The 17,505-nt window shown below is 46.6% G+C and overlaps 2 protein-coding genes, 1 long non-coding RNA gene and 2 other non-coding genes across 8 annotated transcripts; 2 read left to right on the top strand and 3 right to left on the bottom strand.

Moving 5' to 3' along the window:
- Positions 1-461: 461 nt before the first annotated feature.
- Positions 462-4,788, bottom strand: NDUFS7 (NADH:ubiquinone oxidoreductase core subunit S7). Its single transcript, XM_055805988.1, has 8 exons — positions 4,687-4,788; positions 4,127-4,163; positions 3,732-3,800; positions 3,220-3,337; positions 2,316-2,495; positions 2,185-2,231; positions 1,263-1,351; positions 462-762 (listed from the first exon to the last, which is right to left on the bottom strand). The coding sequence occupies exons 1-8, from the start codon at positions 4,700-4,702 to the stop codon at positions 665-667; spliced, it is 654 nt and encodes a 217-aa protein (XP_055661963.1). The 5' UTR covers positions 4,703-4,788; the 3' UTR covers positions 462-664.
- Positions 4,789-4,935: 147 nt separating this feature from the next.
- Positions 4,936-5,009, bottom strand: TRNAN-GUU (transfer RNA asparagine (anticodon GUU)). The gene has a single exon. It is a non-coding gene; the product is annotated as a tRNA-Asn (tRNA).
- A 197-nt stretch (positions 5,010-5,206) lies between these two features.
- TRNAF-GAA (transfer RNA phenylalanine (anticodon GAA)) lies at positions 5,207-5,279 on the top strand. The gene has a single exon. It is a non-coding gene; the product is annotated as a tRNA-Phe (tRNA).
- Positions 5,280-5,321: 42 nt separating this feature from the next.
- On the bottom strand, positions 5,322-15,647 carry PWWP3A (PWWP domain containing 3A, DNA repair factor). 4 transcript variants are annotated; one of them, XM_013301925.3, is made up of 15 exons: positions 15,580-15,647; positions 15,114-15,162; positions 14,542-14,637; positions 14,189-14,277; positions 13,736-13,806; positions 12,326-13,324; positions 11,651-11,770; positions 11,134-11,204; positions 10,570-10,646; positions 10,009-10,069; positions 9,382-9,457; positions 9,204-9,254; positions 8,364-8,794; positions 7,385-7,473; positions 5,322-7,139 (listed from the first exon to the last, which is right to left on the bottom strand). In XM_013301925.3, the coding sequence occupies exons 3-15, from the start codon at positions 14,596-14,598 to the stop codon at positions 7,061-7,063; spliced, it is 2,271 nt and encodes a 756-aa protein (XP_013157379.2). In that variant the 5' UTR covers positions 14,599-14,637; positions 15,114-15,162; positions 15,580-15,647; the 3' UTR covers positions 5,322-7,060. The 4 variants fall into 4 exon arrangements, with proteins under 4 accessions (XP_013157379.2, XP_027647432.2, XP_027647430.2 ...); XM_027791631.2 differs by having other exon boundaries at positions 12,410-13,324; XM_027791629.2 differs by having other exon boundaries at positions 15,591-15,631.
- Positions 15,648-15,761: 114 nt separating this feature from the next.
- LOC114013066 (uncharacterized) lies at positions 15,762-17,464 on the top strand. Its single transcript, XR_003555909.2, has 2 exons — positions 15,762-16,184; positions 16,731-17,464. It is a non-coding gene; the product is annotated as an uncharacterized LOC114013066 (long non-coding RNA).
- Positions 17,465-17,505: the final 41 nt, after the last annotated feature.

Below are 17,505 nucleotides of genomic sequence, written 5' to 3'. Positions count from 1 at the left end.
CTTCTGTTTCAGAGCGCTTCATTTGTCTTTCAAAAGTGCATGTGTGATTCTGCCATGACTGTTCCTCGTCCCAGCTGCTGGGAGAACACCACACCAGGCTCCTGGGACACATTCAGCACCAAAACGCGCTGCTTTACACCTACTGCATTAAGGAGTTCTGCAGCGTTCCTTTTTATTAGTTGTATTTTGATTTTGGGCATTAATATTTTACTTACAGAACTATAACTAATTTCTGGCTGCTGTGCACATAGATAGAAAGGACTTATTAGATCCTTTGCAGGAATTATAAGCAAAATGCAGGGAGGCCTCGGGGCTCACCTGGATGTGTGTCGGTCTCAAAACTTCCTAACAAAGCCAAAGAGCAAGTCCCAGGTTTCTAGCAAGGCATTTATGTCACGATAGGTAACTTCAAATATTCTCCTTCCCTTGCGGGCTATTGAGACCAGAAACCACACTGAACATTATCAAATTCAACTTGTCCTTTTTAATTCAGCTTTTAAACGAGTTAAAACATTTCAGGTACGAGGGATATTTTAAAGACAGAAGAGGATCTTAACCAGGTAGAGGTTTTTTGGAGGGCTTGTGAGAACACAGATTTATTGTGCGTATGAGTGCAAGCAGATGCCCCAGGCAGGCAATAAGTGGGTAGGTCATAAATAAGAGGCTATTTCCTGTACCAGATCTGAATCTTCTTCTCTCGTTTGATTTTCTTCTGAAGCTGCAGGATTCCGTACAGCAAAGCTTCAGCAGTAGGTGGGCAACCTGAGAGAGAGAAAAAGGAAGCCCATGGGGCTGCTAGCTGCACTGAAACGTAGCTGACAAAGAGAACAGACAAGCCACAGGCTTTATGCTGAAGCAGGTGTGATTTCACTCTGGCTTTGTACGTGTCACAGGCTGTAGGGTTCTTAAAAGCAAGAGGCCTTCTTTAGTTTAAAGAAACAAAAGCGGTGGTGTTTGACAAAAAGGTCTTTATAAAATGCTTTGCTTTTAAGCAAGGTGGTATCTCACAGCAGAGCATGTGGTTGACTGAATTACAGCCCACACTTTACACAACAGTTACTGGTGAGTAACATCACCAGAACTAAACTCGCTTACTGAAAGCCCCAGGCAGATCTTGCTGAAGCATCTGCAGCTTTAACAATACAGTTCGAAACAAGAAGATCTTTAAAAATGACACCAAGCGCTGTCCGAATGTACAAAGTTAACTTCACTCCCATCCTGCTCTGAGTTAGCACCGTGGCCCACAGAGCTGTCTTTCCTACCTGGCACATAGATGTCCACCGGCACAATGCGGTCACAGCCCCTCACCACAGAGTAGGAGTAGTGGTAGTAACCCCCGCCGTTGGCACAGCTGTAAGAGGAATGAAATATATTCAGGAGTCAGGCAGGTTTCAGCGCTTTCTTAAAGACGGTTCAGCAGCCCACAGGGGAAGATAAGCAGGAGACAAAGGAGAAGGTGAGCCTGGCACCCAAGTGCTGCGAGGCAAGGAGCCACCCGACAGCATTTACAGTAAGGGATGGAGTGGATGCCAAGGTTTACGCTGTGGTCATTCAGCCTCGTCACCAGCCCTGGCTGGAAGGCAGAGGCTACACCTGCAAGCTGTTACGTTTCAAGCCGAATCAAACCAAACCAAGCGGTTTCCATTACTCTTACAAAGTACAAAATACTCAGGCAGTCCTTCCTCTCTACTGCGAAACTTTTTATTTTGCCACACCAGCACAAAGCATTTCTAGAACTCTTTCTGTCCCCTCCAGGCCCTGGTGAAGCGGCTGCCTTTGGCCCCAGCAGCTCCGGGTGACAAACAAGTTGTCAGTTCCGCCATGCCAGAGCTCCACGGAGCTCAGATTTCATGCTACACAGCAGAAGCATTTTGAAACCTTTTGCCTAAATGCAAACTCTGAGATTCTGGACATACACAAGTCCCTGGACACTGACAGCTGCAAAAACGCCACAATCTTTCACTGAGAAGACTTTGCAGTTCACACTGACTTGACAGACATCATTCTCCTCACCCTCAAAGGGAGTCTTTATGTTTTGTTTGTAACAAGGCCTCTTTATATAATTTAAGGGGTTGGAAATACAAACAAGAAATGGGTTCTCCTTCCTTCAACTCCCCTCTGTCGAGCAGAGACAGCAGATTTCTCCCACAGAGTATAAGGCGGTAAGGATGTCCCAGCACTTACCTCCCCATGGAGACCACGTAGCGAGGCTCTGGCATCTGGTCATAGACCTGCAGAACACAGACATTTCAGACCACTTTCTGCTCGCGTACAGCACACGCAGCCGTGCATGAGGCATCCACCACAGGCTGTACCTTTCGAAGAGCTGGAGCCATTTTGTTTGTCAGGGTGCCAGCCACAATCATGACATCAGCTTGCCGGGGACTAGCCCGAAACACCACCCCAAAGCGGTCCATGTCATAGCGAGGAGCAGCCATGTGCATCATCTCCACGGCACAGCACGCCAGGCCAAACGTCATTGGCCATAAGGAGCTCTGCAGCAGGAGAAACACGGGTTATGGGTAAGAACACTGAAAGCAGGAGCTGAGACCCTGTGTGGGTTGCTCACAGAACACGAGTTGATCAGGCAGAAAGAGAAATAAAACTAGAAAAGTTGCCACGTCTGTTTAGTCAGCGCATCATAAATGAAAACAGTGTTTGCCATTATGCAGGAGAGCAAAACCCACGGCTCCGGGGAAACAGATGTGTAGAGATCTATGCGTTTGCAGCCTCAGGGATGCTAAACGTGCTCAAAGGTGCAGACGTTCCTCTTTGCATCTCACACTGCTAAAGCAGCCACCTCAGAAGCCCTGCAGAGGGGCAGCAGTGACCAGAGAAGGCAAAACTCAGCTAAGCCAGAGCACACTGGATACAGGGCAGTGTCACTTGTGCAGCCTTCTCCATGGCACAGAGCAGCTGCTCATTACAAGGACTGCATAAAATCAGAAAACGGCTTTTGTTTGTTAACGACAGACCGCTTTGTTTAGACAGGCAGCCTGTGCCGCTTTGCGCCACCCTCATATCAAGCATCTCTCTTCCGCTCTGACACAGTGCCCCGAATGTCAACCTCTGGCCAAGAAACGCGGCTATTTCCCTGCAGAGAATTCTGAATCTGGTTTTATCCTGAGGAGGGGATGGCTCAAATCCATTTCCCACCAGCACCTCAAAGCATTTGATACCATTTCTCCCTGAGCGAGCATGACACTTTTAGCGACTCACCCTTCGTGCCCAGTTGATCAGGTCATCGAGTTTGGTGACAATATATTCGCCCCTGCTAGCAGGGACATAGGATTTTTTCTGGACAACAGCTGAACTCTTTTGCTGGACTTGAAGAGAGCTGAAGACAAACGGTGCGGTAGTGTCAGTTTCCAATTATTTAGTGTAACTGTAGAATATAACCATTAGCCTCAAGGAGCTGCGATCCCATACAGAACCCAAGGCACATTGCTCATGGACAACCTCACACCCTCCGCTACTGCTGGAGACTGTGTTTATAGCAAGGGGGGTTTCCCCTGACTGTGGGGAGATCTGTGGAGTTTGTTGCTGAGCCAGAGCCCTTCTATTTGCTGTACCCCAATTACAGAGGGTGCCTGGCAGGCTCTTCTTCAGGGCTCACAGCAGCCTGCCAGACAGAGCGAACAGAAGGTTTCTTTCGCTGTACCACTTGGGACCCTCCCACCCGTGGAAGGAAGGACACAGCTGAGGAACCTGCCCTGCAGTGCCGCCGTTACCTGTCAGCACGGTCAGCCGCTGGCGTCTGATGGAGCAGCCGAGTGTGAACAGATGACACAGGACCAGGCCTGGGAAAAATAAAAACCATTGCACCTCCATGTGACACGGTGGCACAGCCCCACGCTGTCCAGCCTCGGCCCTGCAGGAGCACGCACTGGCACCGGTGCTCTCCCCACGGGGAGCAGAACGGCCCAGAAATGAGAAAAGCAAGTGCTCCGATCAAACCCCGCTGCCAAACACCCAACCCTTCCCACCCCCCCGACCCAGCTCACTTGGGGCTCCCTGGCACAGGGGCAGCCGCTGGCAGCCGCGGGGCTCAGGGGAGCCATTGCCCCCGCTCCCCCTGCACCAGCGCTCGCAGGGACACCCAGCACCCTCCAGCCCCGGCTCTCACCACCAGCCCAGCACGCCGCGCCGAGGGAAGCGAAGACCTGCAAGGAGAGCACAGGAGAGCTCAGCTCTGGCCATTGACCGTCACCGTGGGGAAAAGCCCGAACCCGGGAGAGAGCAAAACGTGGGACTCCCGCCCCGGGGCCGCGCCCAGGGCTGCCCCGGAGGGACAGGGACACCCTGCGAACCCTGTCCGCTCCCGGGGCCCTCAGCCCCAAGGACGAGAATCACCCCCGGGGACAGCAGCAGGCCCTGCCTCGGCCCGGAGCCCCCAGCGGGGCCCGGTGTCCCCTCTCAGGGCCCCGCAGTCCCCGGCCCGGTGTCCCCCCCAGAGCCCCGCAGCCCCCGGCCCGGTGACCCCCTCAGGGCCCCGCAGCCCCCGGCCCGGTGACCCCTCTCAGAGCCCCGCAGCCCGGTGACCCCCTCAGGGCCCCGCAGCCCCCGGCCCGGTGACCCCCTTAGAGCCCCGCAGCCCCCGGCCCGCTGACCCCCTCAGGCCTCCGTCCCGTCCCAGTCCCTCCGCAGAGGGCCGAGGCCTGGTCCCAGCCCCCCAGCCCCGCTCACAGCCCAGCGCCGCCATCTCGGCCGCAGCCCTTCAGACAACCTCTGGGCGCGGTGCACTCGCTAAGCGGCCCGGCGCGGACCCGGTGCGCCGCCTTAGCGCGCCGGCGGGGAACGCGGGGCGGCGCGGGGGGTTCCGCTGGCCCTCGCCGGGCCCTGCCCCGGCCCGCGGCAAAACGCGGAGAGAAAGCGGCAGGCGCGCCCCGGTGCCGCGGAGCCCCGGAGAGACAGCCGCGCAGGAAAACAGAGGCCCGTCCCTGGGTGGGCTCGAACCACCAACCTTTCGGTTAACAGCCGAACGCGCTAACCGATTGCGCCACAGAGACTTCGCTGCCGCCGCCGCCGCCGCGCCCGCTGCTGTGGGGAGAAGGAGCGCGCCGCTGCTCCCCGCCCCGTGTCCCCTGTGTGTCCCCGGACACAGCCGCGCGCTCCCGCCCCCAGCCCGGAGCTGGGCGCCCACCGCCGCCGGGCCCGACCCGAGCGAGAGGGCGTCACCGGCCGGCCGGGGGAGTGCTCCCGCGCCGCCGAAATAGCTCAGTTGGGAGAGCGTTAGACTGAAGATCTAAAGGTCCCTGGTTCGATCCCGGGTTTCGGCAGTTCCCTTTTTTCAGAAAGTAACGACAACAAGCCTTTGACCGTGTGTTTCACCCGACTTTTAATTAAGACCACATAATTCCAGACATCGCAAGATTGAGTTTGGTCTCGAGGTACAAACAGCGCTGCAAAGTAACCTTGAACACCTGGTTCAGAAGTCAAAAGCAGTTTTTAAAGATTTTAAATTGTAAAGAGTCCTTCTTTAAAGTACTTCCTTAGGCAGAGGAACACAGTTGGATTTTTCAAGTGACAACATGCTGAATCAAACTACGACAGGATTAGCCAAAAGATATGAAGAGGAAGGACTGAGACAAAGGGCAGGTGTTCTGGGAGTTCTGCTTCTGGGCAGTGGTTTGAAGGACGAGCTTATCAGTACTTCAGTGGAGAAGCACACCCATGATTCATGTTTTAAAGGAGGGGGAACCCGAGGATACCTGAATGTCCCCATCACTGCCAGGTTTATAGGGCAGGAAGGTTCTGCCTTCCAAATCTGCACGCAAACCCTGGCCCCTCTCCATTTGTAAGCACTGCTCACAGCTCCAGAGTCAACACTCTCAACTTGTCATCAGATTTATACTGTCACAGAAAATGCATTATCCCTTCTCACGACTGTTAGTGAAAAATAACCAACAATCCAGTTAAATACCTCTTGCATTTCTATAATTTACGTACTTGTGAATGTCCCTTTAATAACATGAATAAGGGTGCCAAACACATCTGAAACTCATTATAATTAAAAGCATAATTAAAATACATTCAGATAATTATTATAGCCAGAACATACAACTGTATCCCAATTAACATTTAAAACTTCTTCATTATTTTCAAATCATCTTGGTTTCTATTGGACAAGCAAGTAGATCATATTTACATTAAAATACTGAAAAATATTAATCATTGGGGTTTTATCATTAATAGTTGTAACACCACAAGTCTGTCAAAGGCCGTTTGCAATATGCTACACTTGTAGCAAAAGCTTGGCAGGAAACTACATGATTCAATCTGGTACTTAAATCAGACAAAAACAATTAAAAGCGTTCCTAAGGTCACAGCCTTAAAACCGAATAAAACAGCATTCAAAATGGTTTCACTTGTAAGAGGAAAAGTGACTGGGTTTTTGTTTAAGCAAACACTTGATTCCTTTCCCACTGAATTTTACAGCTGTCCCATCAACAAAACCCTAGCCCTTGTTATTCGGATTGCATCGCTAGGTACCAATTTTATTTCCCACAGTTTGAGAGAAACGTAAAGCAAGAACAGTCACCACTGGAAATGTTTCCAGGTGGGAAACCTGCACACAGTCAGTAGCAGTGAAGTCATCAGGCAATATCTGGCTACATCATTTACCAGTACGCGCGCTTCTGAGGACAAAGCCCTTCCTTTGTCAGGTAGTTGGCCAAAATAATTCATATAAAACTTAGTATTATATCAAGGAGGTCTGCAAAGCACTTAACGTAGAACTTTCAAAGGCTCCAAGTACACTGAATGGATGAGGACCGAGGCGGCCGTGCACCCACGGCACTCCTCCACTGTTTGCGGTGGCTTTTACGGGCAGGTCAACACAGCAAAACCAGAGGAAGCATCGTGGAGCTCCCATCCGTGGAATCGAGAGCAAGAACTGAAGACACAACTGTATCTGACTTGACAGTAGTATCTCATTAGAATGGTTACATTTTTTTTGAAGATATGCACATAGATGCTAAAAATTACACATTTTATATAAATAACCACTTTGTTATATATAGTCAGTGCCAGTGTGACTTGGGAAAGTTTGTACCACCGTTCAGGTGCTGCCTGCAGATGCTGGTTTGGTCTTCCGCTTTTTTCTTCCTATAATTTCTTCATCAAATATTTCTCTCTCCCTGAAAAGAAACACGTTGAAGTTCTGTAGTAAAAATAATCTTAACATATTAAACAGTTCACAGCATGTTACAGTAACTTGGCAAGAATGCTTCCCACCTTTAATAATTTTGATACTTAGACAGTGAGAAAGCTTGCCATAACGGAGGGAGGATACTGAACTCTCCTGCCCTTATGCACAACACTTTTCTGTATAAACAGTAAACTAGTAAGAAAAATTCAGAGAATACTAAAAATAAAAAGATACCTCTTGCTCACAGATGGTCCTTTTATGTACTTCTCCTCTGCCTTCTTGTAATCAATGTCATCCACAACAGAAATTGCATAAATGATGGCCTATAAAAGTATTTATTTAAATTATACTTGTGAAACAAAAGATAAATTACAACCAGTGAATTGAAACTGTCTCAGCAGATGAGCACATTTTCAGAATAAGGTTCCTCAACCACTTAGAAAACTTGAAGTTACTTGTTTACCTGAAGGTCTTAAATAAATAATAAAAATTGTCCTTTAGCATTCCCAGAGGAGTATTTTTATAACCAGATTAAACTATTCTTCATACTAATTTTGTTTCTACAGAAGTTACTAATGCTCTCCCAGGTGAGCTCCTAGGAAGAACAATAAGTATCTAAAAGCACAACTGTTAAAACAAACAACCCACCCACCCCCCAACAAAGAACCCAAGAAAACCCAGAGATAACTTGCCAGATTAAAAAAAAAACAGCCAAACAAACCACAACACAAAGCTTTGAAGCATTTTGGAAGTAATCAAAATACAGCACAAAGCAATCATTCTGCCTTTAAAAATATCACACTACCTAAAGACTCTCCATTCTGTGCTAACACACAGCATTTTGAATGACACTAGTTCACATCTCAGCCAAAACCCTGTCAGCCTACTAACATCCAAAGCACCCACAGGAAGTACGTAGCTATTAACCCTGGGGCTTTAGTTAGTTATTTACTCCAAGATGTAATGTAAACGTATTTGTTCTCCGATTACTAGCCAATGAACGTGGCTTAAGAGCTTCCTGTCCCAAGTTTAGTATTCTTCACCCAAGATACACACAGATCAGCACAGCTCCGTGGCCCTGGAGCAGAATGGACCATGACCCAAGTTGGTGGGCAGACCGGGGAACAGTCCGCAAGTCATTCACCTCAAATCACCCAAATCTAGTGTTATTTACTTAAACATGTACTTTTCTCAGTGTTTCGTGTTTACTTACTTCAGGCAAAAGGACGTCTGAAATAAATTTGATTCCATCTCCATTTATTTGATGCAGATTTTTACTGTGTGTTTCATGATATACTTCCTTCAAGTAGTTCACTACAAGGTCTAATTGTTCTTCATCCTCTAAATAAGTTTCAATGCAGGTCACATACTGACTTGAATTCAGGAATTCCTTGAGCCAGCGGGATTGTTTTCTGCTTTTCAAAATAGCCAAAAGATGCTCTTCAGCCCCCTTCATCTTCACTATAAACTCCACTATCTTTTTATTCGCTTTATCTCTAGCGGCTCTTGTTCTGTCAGGAAGAAGTTTCTTGGAGGGTTTCCGAGGTGAAGTTTCTTCAACATACTCCTCAATATGTTCATCTGCTATGTTTGGAAAGGTCATTTGGACTAAACCTTGATAACCTTCCTTTCTGACTGGGTAGCCTGAAAGAAAAGCCACAATCATTCTTACTTAAATACACAAAACAAGAAGCTCTCTTACATGTGTATTTACATACACAACTACAAAAAGGGATTTTCTTGATAAAGGAGTTGGTTTTCTTCCTCCCCTACCCCACCAAATATTAATTTTGTCTTAAAAGACTAGGGAGTTGAAACTCTGACAGGAGTTCTGAAATTAACTCTCTACAACACAAAGTCACCAGTTACCTGACTGCCTTTAACAATCAACGTTTAACTGCTATTGTGGGACTGAAAAACCTTAGGGCGCAATAACTAGTAATTTTAACTGTACCCCCTCACTGGGTCCAATGCCTACCTCAAAACACACGTAAACATGAATGCTAAATTTAGTAGGTAAGAGGAGAATACAAAAGATCATATATTCACTTACTGATATCAGCAGCAAAATATTCCAAGAAGGATCCCGTAAAAGAGTGACAACCTAAAAAGCCCAAACCAGGGTTATTTATCAGTTCAATTAAGCCTATGAAACAAAGCTGACAGTTTTGGCATTATCTTTTTTCTGATGTACATCAGGACACCTGACATTATCCAACTCATCTACTTACCTACTCTAATGCGATAATCAGAAATCAATCGAATACACCACTCAATTTCTTGGCGATAATCTTCCTTGGCTTGTTCCTACAAAAAAAAAACCCAACCAAAAAAAACCCAAACACAAAATAGCGCCATTTACAGTCCTAAAAAACCAAAACCAAAGTAGCCCATTGCACCTTTTAAGTCTAGGACACTAACCAGGCAACAGCTAACGATAATCAATCAAAGTTTACTTGTCATCTTCTGTATTCTCCTGAAATTCAACTTCTGCCATCACTTTGTCATGCAGCATGAGAGCTGCTTAGAAAACTCACAAGTGAGAACACAGCAAGAGTCCTCAGCAACGCCTGCCTCCCACATACAGCCGTATTCTGAGCAGCAGCCTCACCAAGGCAGAGAAAGGTGTCAGGGGATCCCCCTCCCATATTATTCTCCACCTTGTGCAGCATGAATTAACGTTTTTTTGGTTGTTTTTTTTTTTTACTTTGTTGAATAGAGGGAGCGAGAACAGACAACTGTGGAAACACCCAGACCAGCCCACTGCACCACACTCCCTCCCCCCATCCGTTATACATTGTATATACAACTTGATTTTCCCAACACATGTATAACTTATAGTTACATGTAGTACTTACTATGAGGTGTTGCTTTTCTTTACAATCAAAGTGCTTCAGATTCTTAAGAGGTACCAAGAAACTTGATGAAACAAAGGAACATGTTTAGGGAAAAGAGGCAGTTCAGTTGCACCTCTCTATTTACTGCAATTCTACATCTCCCTGAAAACCAGATTTCATAAGGAATTCAGGAACACTGGTTTTACTAGTTTCAGTTTTCATAATAAGCTAAAGTTATGGAATCTTTTAACAAATGAGAAGTACCTGTTTTTTAAAAGAAAACTCACGGCAAGCCTTGAGTGTTTCCAGAAAGTTTAGGTACCGCATGTAAAACTCACTAGCTGGGTCCCCAGCCCTTTTTTTTCTTCCTGACATAAATGTCAGCTGTTCACAAAAATGCCAGCCTGTCCCAACTGGCAGCATTAAGCATACCTGCAAATCCCTACCTTACTTGGTCCCTCCTTCTGAGATCAACCTCAGTTTTCACTGACAGTGTAATTGCCCTGTACCAGGAAGAGAGTACAGGACACCACGTAAAAGAAACTGAATGTTCGGGACGTGATTAGAATCCACAGCACTTACCCTTTTGTCTTGTCATTTGTATTTCCTTCTATTAAGAGCACACATGCCTTTCTGTATTTCCGCTTCACATATTTAACCTTTTGAAAGGATAGCCTCATTAGCAACCCAGAATCCTAATACTCTTACAAAGCAGAAGCATTTTGCATAGATATTATACAATACACCCCATACTTAATTTTTCATATTTGTTTAACTTCCTTCAAGTTTGAAGTGGCAAGAATAGCAAGTTACCCAAATGAAGCATTTTTTGTTAGTGCACAAGGGCCCATCCTCCTCTGTTTGCTGGGTGCAACAACCCTACTTCACGATACAAGACACAAAAGCTCAGTAGTAGTCCTCTGCTCCAATATAAATACATGTGAACTAACCACTTTTCATTTTTTACATGCTTTTGTCACATGCAAATTTATTTTTATTACCTTTGGAACACTTCTACTGGAAGATCTTTAACATTACCAGCTCTACACAAGTCAAGAAGGGCAAAAGATACTCAAGCACTCGGTAAGCTGCTCCTTATCAGACCCCTTGCAATATCACCCTAAGAAGGCAGTGAGCTGTTCTTACCACTGCTGGCCAATAAGGATACCTTCGCAATTTGCACCAGACCAAAATCCCTTCTTCAATTGATTGTGGTTCTATGATGAAAAAATAAAGTAATTCTTAAAAAACCCCAAAAAACAAACCAGCCAAGACAGTTGGCTCACCTTCTCTTGTCAGCCTCCTTCTAGGAGTTTCACTTCAATACTTTTACAGGTTTCAAGTAAGGTGACAGAACGCCCACCTCCACACCCCCCAAAACACAGCACAGGTAGCTCTGAACAATGGAACTCAGAAATGTCAACCCTAGGGCCTTGCCCAGTTTCACAACAATGTGCATTCCATTCTGTTTCAAAAAGCCTTTTTGGGGCATCCAGGAAATGCATTTTATTCCAAGCCTGAACAAAGTTGGATTCACTTTCTAGAAAGGTCAGGACTCATTACCATAGCTCATTGGCAAACTAGAAGCACACACCCCCCTGAAAGAGCACACCAATCTTGGGTAAAGAAGTCTCACATAAGTACACAGATGTGTAAATCTCACCTTGATGTGATAAAACACTAGGAAGTTCCTCATCCTCCTCCTCTTCATCTACCAGAGCCGAGAGACAAAACAGACTCTCTGAGGGAAGTGCCTCTGAGGGCAGGTCAGACGATTCCATCCCTGTGAACAGCAACAAGCACCAGCGTTCGTAAGGGTGGGATAGTAAGTATCAGCTTCAGACCAGGCGAAACACACAACTGTGGAAGTGATTCCACAGCAGCATGAGTCACTGTAACGCAAGGATCAGTCACACCATACACACTCTCAATTCTTTGCCTAGGTAAAAGCTTAATTATCTGAATTAAAAAGGGAAAGGAACAAGAACGGGCTTGTTTCAGAACTCTGTACCAGCCTGTTCCTTTACATAACATCATTTCATCTCAACACTAACCAGACAGCAGCACAGAAAAAAACCTAAGTGTGAAATTAGCAGGTCCTCTAGCAAAGGGTAACGATTACTGTTAATTACAGTTTTTCAATGCAAAACCCTGAACAACTCTGGACAACCTAAAAGCCACACTAACCTTTAGCCAGGACTAAAGCGATTGCATTTTTAAGTTCTCCAAAACCTAAACCAAAAGGAAATATTCACAAAAGCAATGCAACAGTCCAAGATGAGCAAGAGTGCTCGACTATCAGATGGGATGTTTTCCCTTCCCCCAGTGATCTGCCCACCTTCATCTTCCTCAAAGTCAGGCAGCTGAAACTGCTTCACTTTATTCATAACCATGTATAAAGTTTTCTTTTCCTCCTCCTTACACAGAGAGGGGAAGCTCTCAGAACACATCCCATGGCTCGAAGACCCAGGGCAATTCGTTTTTCTGTACGAGGACACAGTTGCACTGATCTGCTGATCTCCATCATTCCATTTTAAACTCACTGGCTTTTCACTTCTATTTAATGGCTTTGCTAGACTTTCACTGTCGTTATTGATGCTTTTTTCATAATCATCCAAGGCACTTTTACAAGAGGAATCCAGTAATGTCCTCCTAGGGTCCCCTCTGCTGTTTGCCCTGCGGACAGGTACCACCGTGCCAGATGTGCAGGGGACAGACAGCAGAGACCCTTCCTCAGCAAGCAGCTGTCCTTGATCCTCGAGGAAATCATTCCTACACGATATGGGTGATCCTGCACCTCTTTGTCCTTTTCTTCCTTGCTTACTTTTTTCCTCCTTTGGCACAAGGGAGACTTCATTACTTGTTTTGGACTTTTTCAGTGAGCTGGGTTTGGTTTTTTTCTGTCCTGGTAGTGATTCTGATATTTTGCAATTTTGACTATGTGACTTTGATGTATTGTTCAAGTCCCCAGCACCACATCTGGAAGGGTCTGTTCCACTTTCATGTGCTTTAGCGTTCTCCAAAATGACAGAACCTTTCTGGGTTTGTTCTTTTGTATCAGTCTTCAGGCTGGGGTTATTTTCTTGTTCCCTTTTCGTCATTCCAGAAGCCTTAGGCTTTGGCTTGTCTTTGGAGTGAAAAAGCGATCGACAGCTACGTAAGTGGGTAGATGAGAGAAATTCTACATTGTTCTCCTGGGATAACTGAGTATTCGGTCCTTCTTCTGAAGGTGGTACTTGTTTGGCTGAGTCATTTTGATTCAAAATATCCAGGGCAATTTTAAGAGAACGGCGATATGTCAGTTCTTTGACAGCATCACTTGAATTATTGTTTTGATCTGATGAAGAAGAACATGCAATAAATGCAATGACCTTTACTTGTATATAAGAAAGAAATAAGTGCATCTTTTATTTAAGATGCAACTTAACACTTCAATCATCCATGATTCTTAGGCAAAATATATAGGGACACACAAAGCACAACCTTCCAATGCCCTGTTTTGATGGAAATACAAGTTTCTCCATTCCTTCCAACACATTACATAAAGGAAGAGCAAAAGTAGCTGTGATCCCATTTAGTCTATTTTCAAACTTTATGAACTGAATGGCAAGAGGGGAAAAGAAATGCAAAAAACACCCCCTTCATAAATATGTAAGTGCAATATATAACTACTGCCCACCAGGCTAACTACTTGTGTGTATTTTACACAGAGAATATAAACAAGGCAGCAAATGGTTTGACATCTCACTTAAGTTAGAGGCGATGTTTTCTATACATTCTTTCTTCAGCGGTACAGCATCTGCACAGTTCACACTAATCCTGAAAATACAAGAACACGGACTGAAAACATCACACTATTAAACCCCACCAACAGCACGACACTGCCTTCATGTGGCAAGAAATTTGCAGTACTTTTCCCCCCCCCCCCCCACAAAACCTGTATTTGTTAACAGAAGAAAAAGAAAAAAAACCCACCCACATGAAGAATGCCTGAGCATTCCAAGATAAGCATGTTATTTATAGATGTTCCACAAGACAGTTCTATGACCAGCTCTAAAGAAGCAATGGGTTGTGGGTTAGCTACCTGATGCTTCTGTAAATCAATGATTTCATTTCACAGGTATCTTTGGATAAACAGATTACTTTTTCTTTTTTAAATGTCTAAGAGTGCAAACATACACCAGTAACAAGGATACTTAACTGTTCTGCCAAGCCAACTATTTCAACTTTAAAAGTCTCCTTTGCATTAGTAACAGATGTTTTCCCAGCAACTCCAGTTTTGCACAAAACCTACATTCAAGGGAAAAATATGCATTTAAAATCCTTGAACAAATCTCTTAGAATATAGGACAGGTCTGAGATAAAAATATTTTTAGTATGAGCAGCACAGAACAGACTGATATTCCATGGCATCTGAGTGCAGCATTAGGATCTCTACAGAGTAGCTCTTTTTAAAACTAAATATGTGTTTACTGGGAACACTTACTTACTACGCTGTTGACCCAGTATTAATTTATATCCAGAAACCTTTCCTCATTTGAAGATCTACTTTACCTTTGCTGGCCATAAATGCTCCTTCCACATGCAAAGAACATACTCTTGATCTGTCATGACTGTGTTTCAAGTAGAAAAGGAAAATTCCAGTGTGCTCTAAAGAAGAAGGGAAGAGTTACCCAACATTTAGTCCATTTTTGTCTCGCTTTTTTAAAAAGAAATGTAGAACTTGAACTGAAGACATTATTATCGTTATATATTGCTTTACCTTTGAGATCACTGGACTAATAGTCTGCACACATTCTCCAATATTTAAGTTCTAATAGAGTATCTTTCTATAGCCGTGCAACATAAGGTGGCTTTACGGAATACGTAAGTGTAGAAAACACTGTCACAAACAAACAAAATACACTGCTGTGGGCTTGCACGTTCTGCAGCTCCCTGCTACCAAATCCTGCCAATAGACACCACTTGTCATATCCTACAAATGACACCATCCTGTGCCCATTGATACATGTAGTTTACAATCGTAAACCGAGTGAAACAGCTCCAGAACCCGTGCATGTTTCTTTAAGACATGAAAGGCTTTAAGAAAGGACCCATTAAGGAGAAGCAAATCTTCCCGTACTTACAAAGCCGATGGTTTAAGCTTGCCCGGCACACCGGAACGTGGTCCTGCCACTGAAACACAGGGAGAAGCAGATGTTACTACAGTGCTGAAGGCCAAGTCCCACGGGCTCGGGTAGGGACTAAACCCATGGCTGAGCGGCTCCGGGAAACCACGACGCTCCTGCAGCTCCACCTCGGCCTGCTCCCCCTGCCCGGGCCGCCCCTGCCCCGGCCTCCCCGCGCTCAGCGCCGGGCCCAGCTCTGAGCGGCGCGGGCCGCGCCACCGGGCCCCACCACCAGAGAAGGGCCGAAGCGTAGGGGAAGCGGGCCCGGCGCCCCCAGCCTGGGGGCTCCCACAGCGCTGAGGGGACGGGCCGCCCGCCCTCGCGTTTCGTCAGCCCCACTGCGAGGCGGCGAGGCGCCAAGCCGCCGCCGCCGCGCCCCCCCCCCCCCCCCCCCTGCCGGTGCGAGGCCCCAGGCGGCCATTACCGTGCCCGAACCTAGCTCTGCGATGCCGCCCCTCCCACACCAGGCCACCGCCCTGGCCGGCTGTGCGCATGCGCCGTCCTCCCCGCCAAAGGCGACAGCCAATCAATGACCCCCATTCGCGCTCAGAACGCTTCCTTCCCGCCGCCAACCACACACGCTCCTACCAATCAAGACGTCCGCTCCTCCGATGGCTCCACCCCCTACTTCTACTATTGGAGGGTCGGGCCACACCCCGCCCCTCGGAGAGGCGGTCTTGCTCCTGGCGCCACTTCCTCTTCGTGACGCTGTGACGTCACGGCTCGCCTCGTTTGCGAGTCCTGGGCGGCTGGGGGGTGGAGGTGACGTAGTACGGCCCGCGCCGTGACGTCAGAGCGCGGCACGGAGCTCCCCCGGCCCAGGCCTCCCACCCCGGCAGCCCCCGAGAGGCCCGGGAGGCCCCGCGGCCTGGGAGGCCTCGGGCCGGAGCTGCTGAGGGGGGCGCGGTTCCTTTTCCCGCCTCCCCGGGTGGGAGCCAGCACCCCCCCCGCCTGTCCCTGGTGTGCTGCGTGCCCCGGGAACGGGCCCTGCAGCCGCCGTGCTCATCCCAGCACTTCCCTCGGTTAAAGGTCAGTTAAAGGCGCTTTTGTGGTTCGAGGTTCAATTACTTTGTAGGCCCCAGTGCCCCCAGTAGCATTGTCACTGCTCCTGGTGTGTATTTACAACCAGATCTGTCAGCCCCACCATGCTCAGACAAACGGCTGTAGATTTAGTCACCCAGAGCCTGAAAATAAATTGTATGAAAAGGGGTTAAAAAAAATCAGGGGAAAAAAAAACAGCCTTCAGCAAGCTGCTATTTGGCCCTGTCAGTATTTAACTCTTGTATTCCAAGAATTAACTGAAAACAGAGCCCACATTATGATGTTTGATATTTTATTAGTTGTCTATACTTCTTTATAAATACCTGCAATATCAGAAATGTCACCACTATACTGAAGTAGGAAGTTATTAAAACACATTCTGAAAACAGCGTACAGACCAAAATGGCATCTCCTATTAGTTTTACTCCCAGGAGTACATTTTTTTTTCCTACCTTTAAGTACCGATATTTGTGGAATAGTGCTTTGTTGATATAAGAAGCAAACTCCTTTTTTTTTTCTTTTTTTTTCCTACAGTTTTCCCTCCAGTGCCTTCCATTGCTGACGACACTTTGTTACTCGCTGTTACCTCATTGATCCCGTATTTCCCATTATTCTGCAGAATTGGGAGTGGTCTGCAGGCAGGGCAACATTACTCAGCATTTCCCAGCATCAGTCCCTCCCTCAAGGGCTCTGAGTGTCCTCAGAACTCCGGCCTGGTCCTGCAAAGCGTTTAAGTAAGTATTTCATGTCAGAGGGTATAAAATAGTCTTTTAAGACCCAGGTTAGTAAACAACATGGTTAAAGATGTTCTGGCCCCACTGGAGAAAATGGGGACACATCATGGAGTGTGAAGGACAGGGTGTCACCGATAAAGACTGGCATTCAGCACACTGCAAGGTTCAGCCCTCTATATTAAAAAAAGGAGAGAAAACAACTGCCCCTCCTGCAAAATGCAAAGAAAACCAGATAATTTTCCCATCGCTGAAGCATTCTCCCATGTTACCAGTGCCTGCTTTCTCCAAAGCGGTATCTTGCTGTGCACCTGTTTCCCCACTGAAGGTATGACCACTAGTTAAAAAAAAGCAGTGCATTTCTGGTTGAAACATTTTTCCAATTAAAAAACCCTCTTGAACGTCCAGTCTCTCCTTTGCATTCAGCTTCACAAGCACCCTAAACATAAATGAGCTTCATACAGTATGGATCAGCCCTTATACATAGTCTTTATGATTTCTGCTTGTGCTGTAAATAAATATGAAAGTTGTGTTACATTTGCCTTCCTGCCACTCTGATTACAGCTCTGACCTGGTGA

Source organism: Falco peregrinus, chromosome 5 (assembly GCF_023634155.1).
Source record: "Falco peregrinus isolate bFalPer1 chromosome 5, bFalPer1.pri, whole genome shotgun sequence".
Taxonomy (NCBI): Eukaryota; Metazoa; Chordata; class Aves; order Falconiformes; family Falconidae; genus Falco; species Falco peregrinus.
This window is presented reverse-complemented; position numbering and strand designations above follow the sequence as displayed.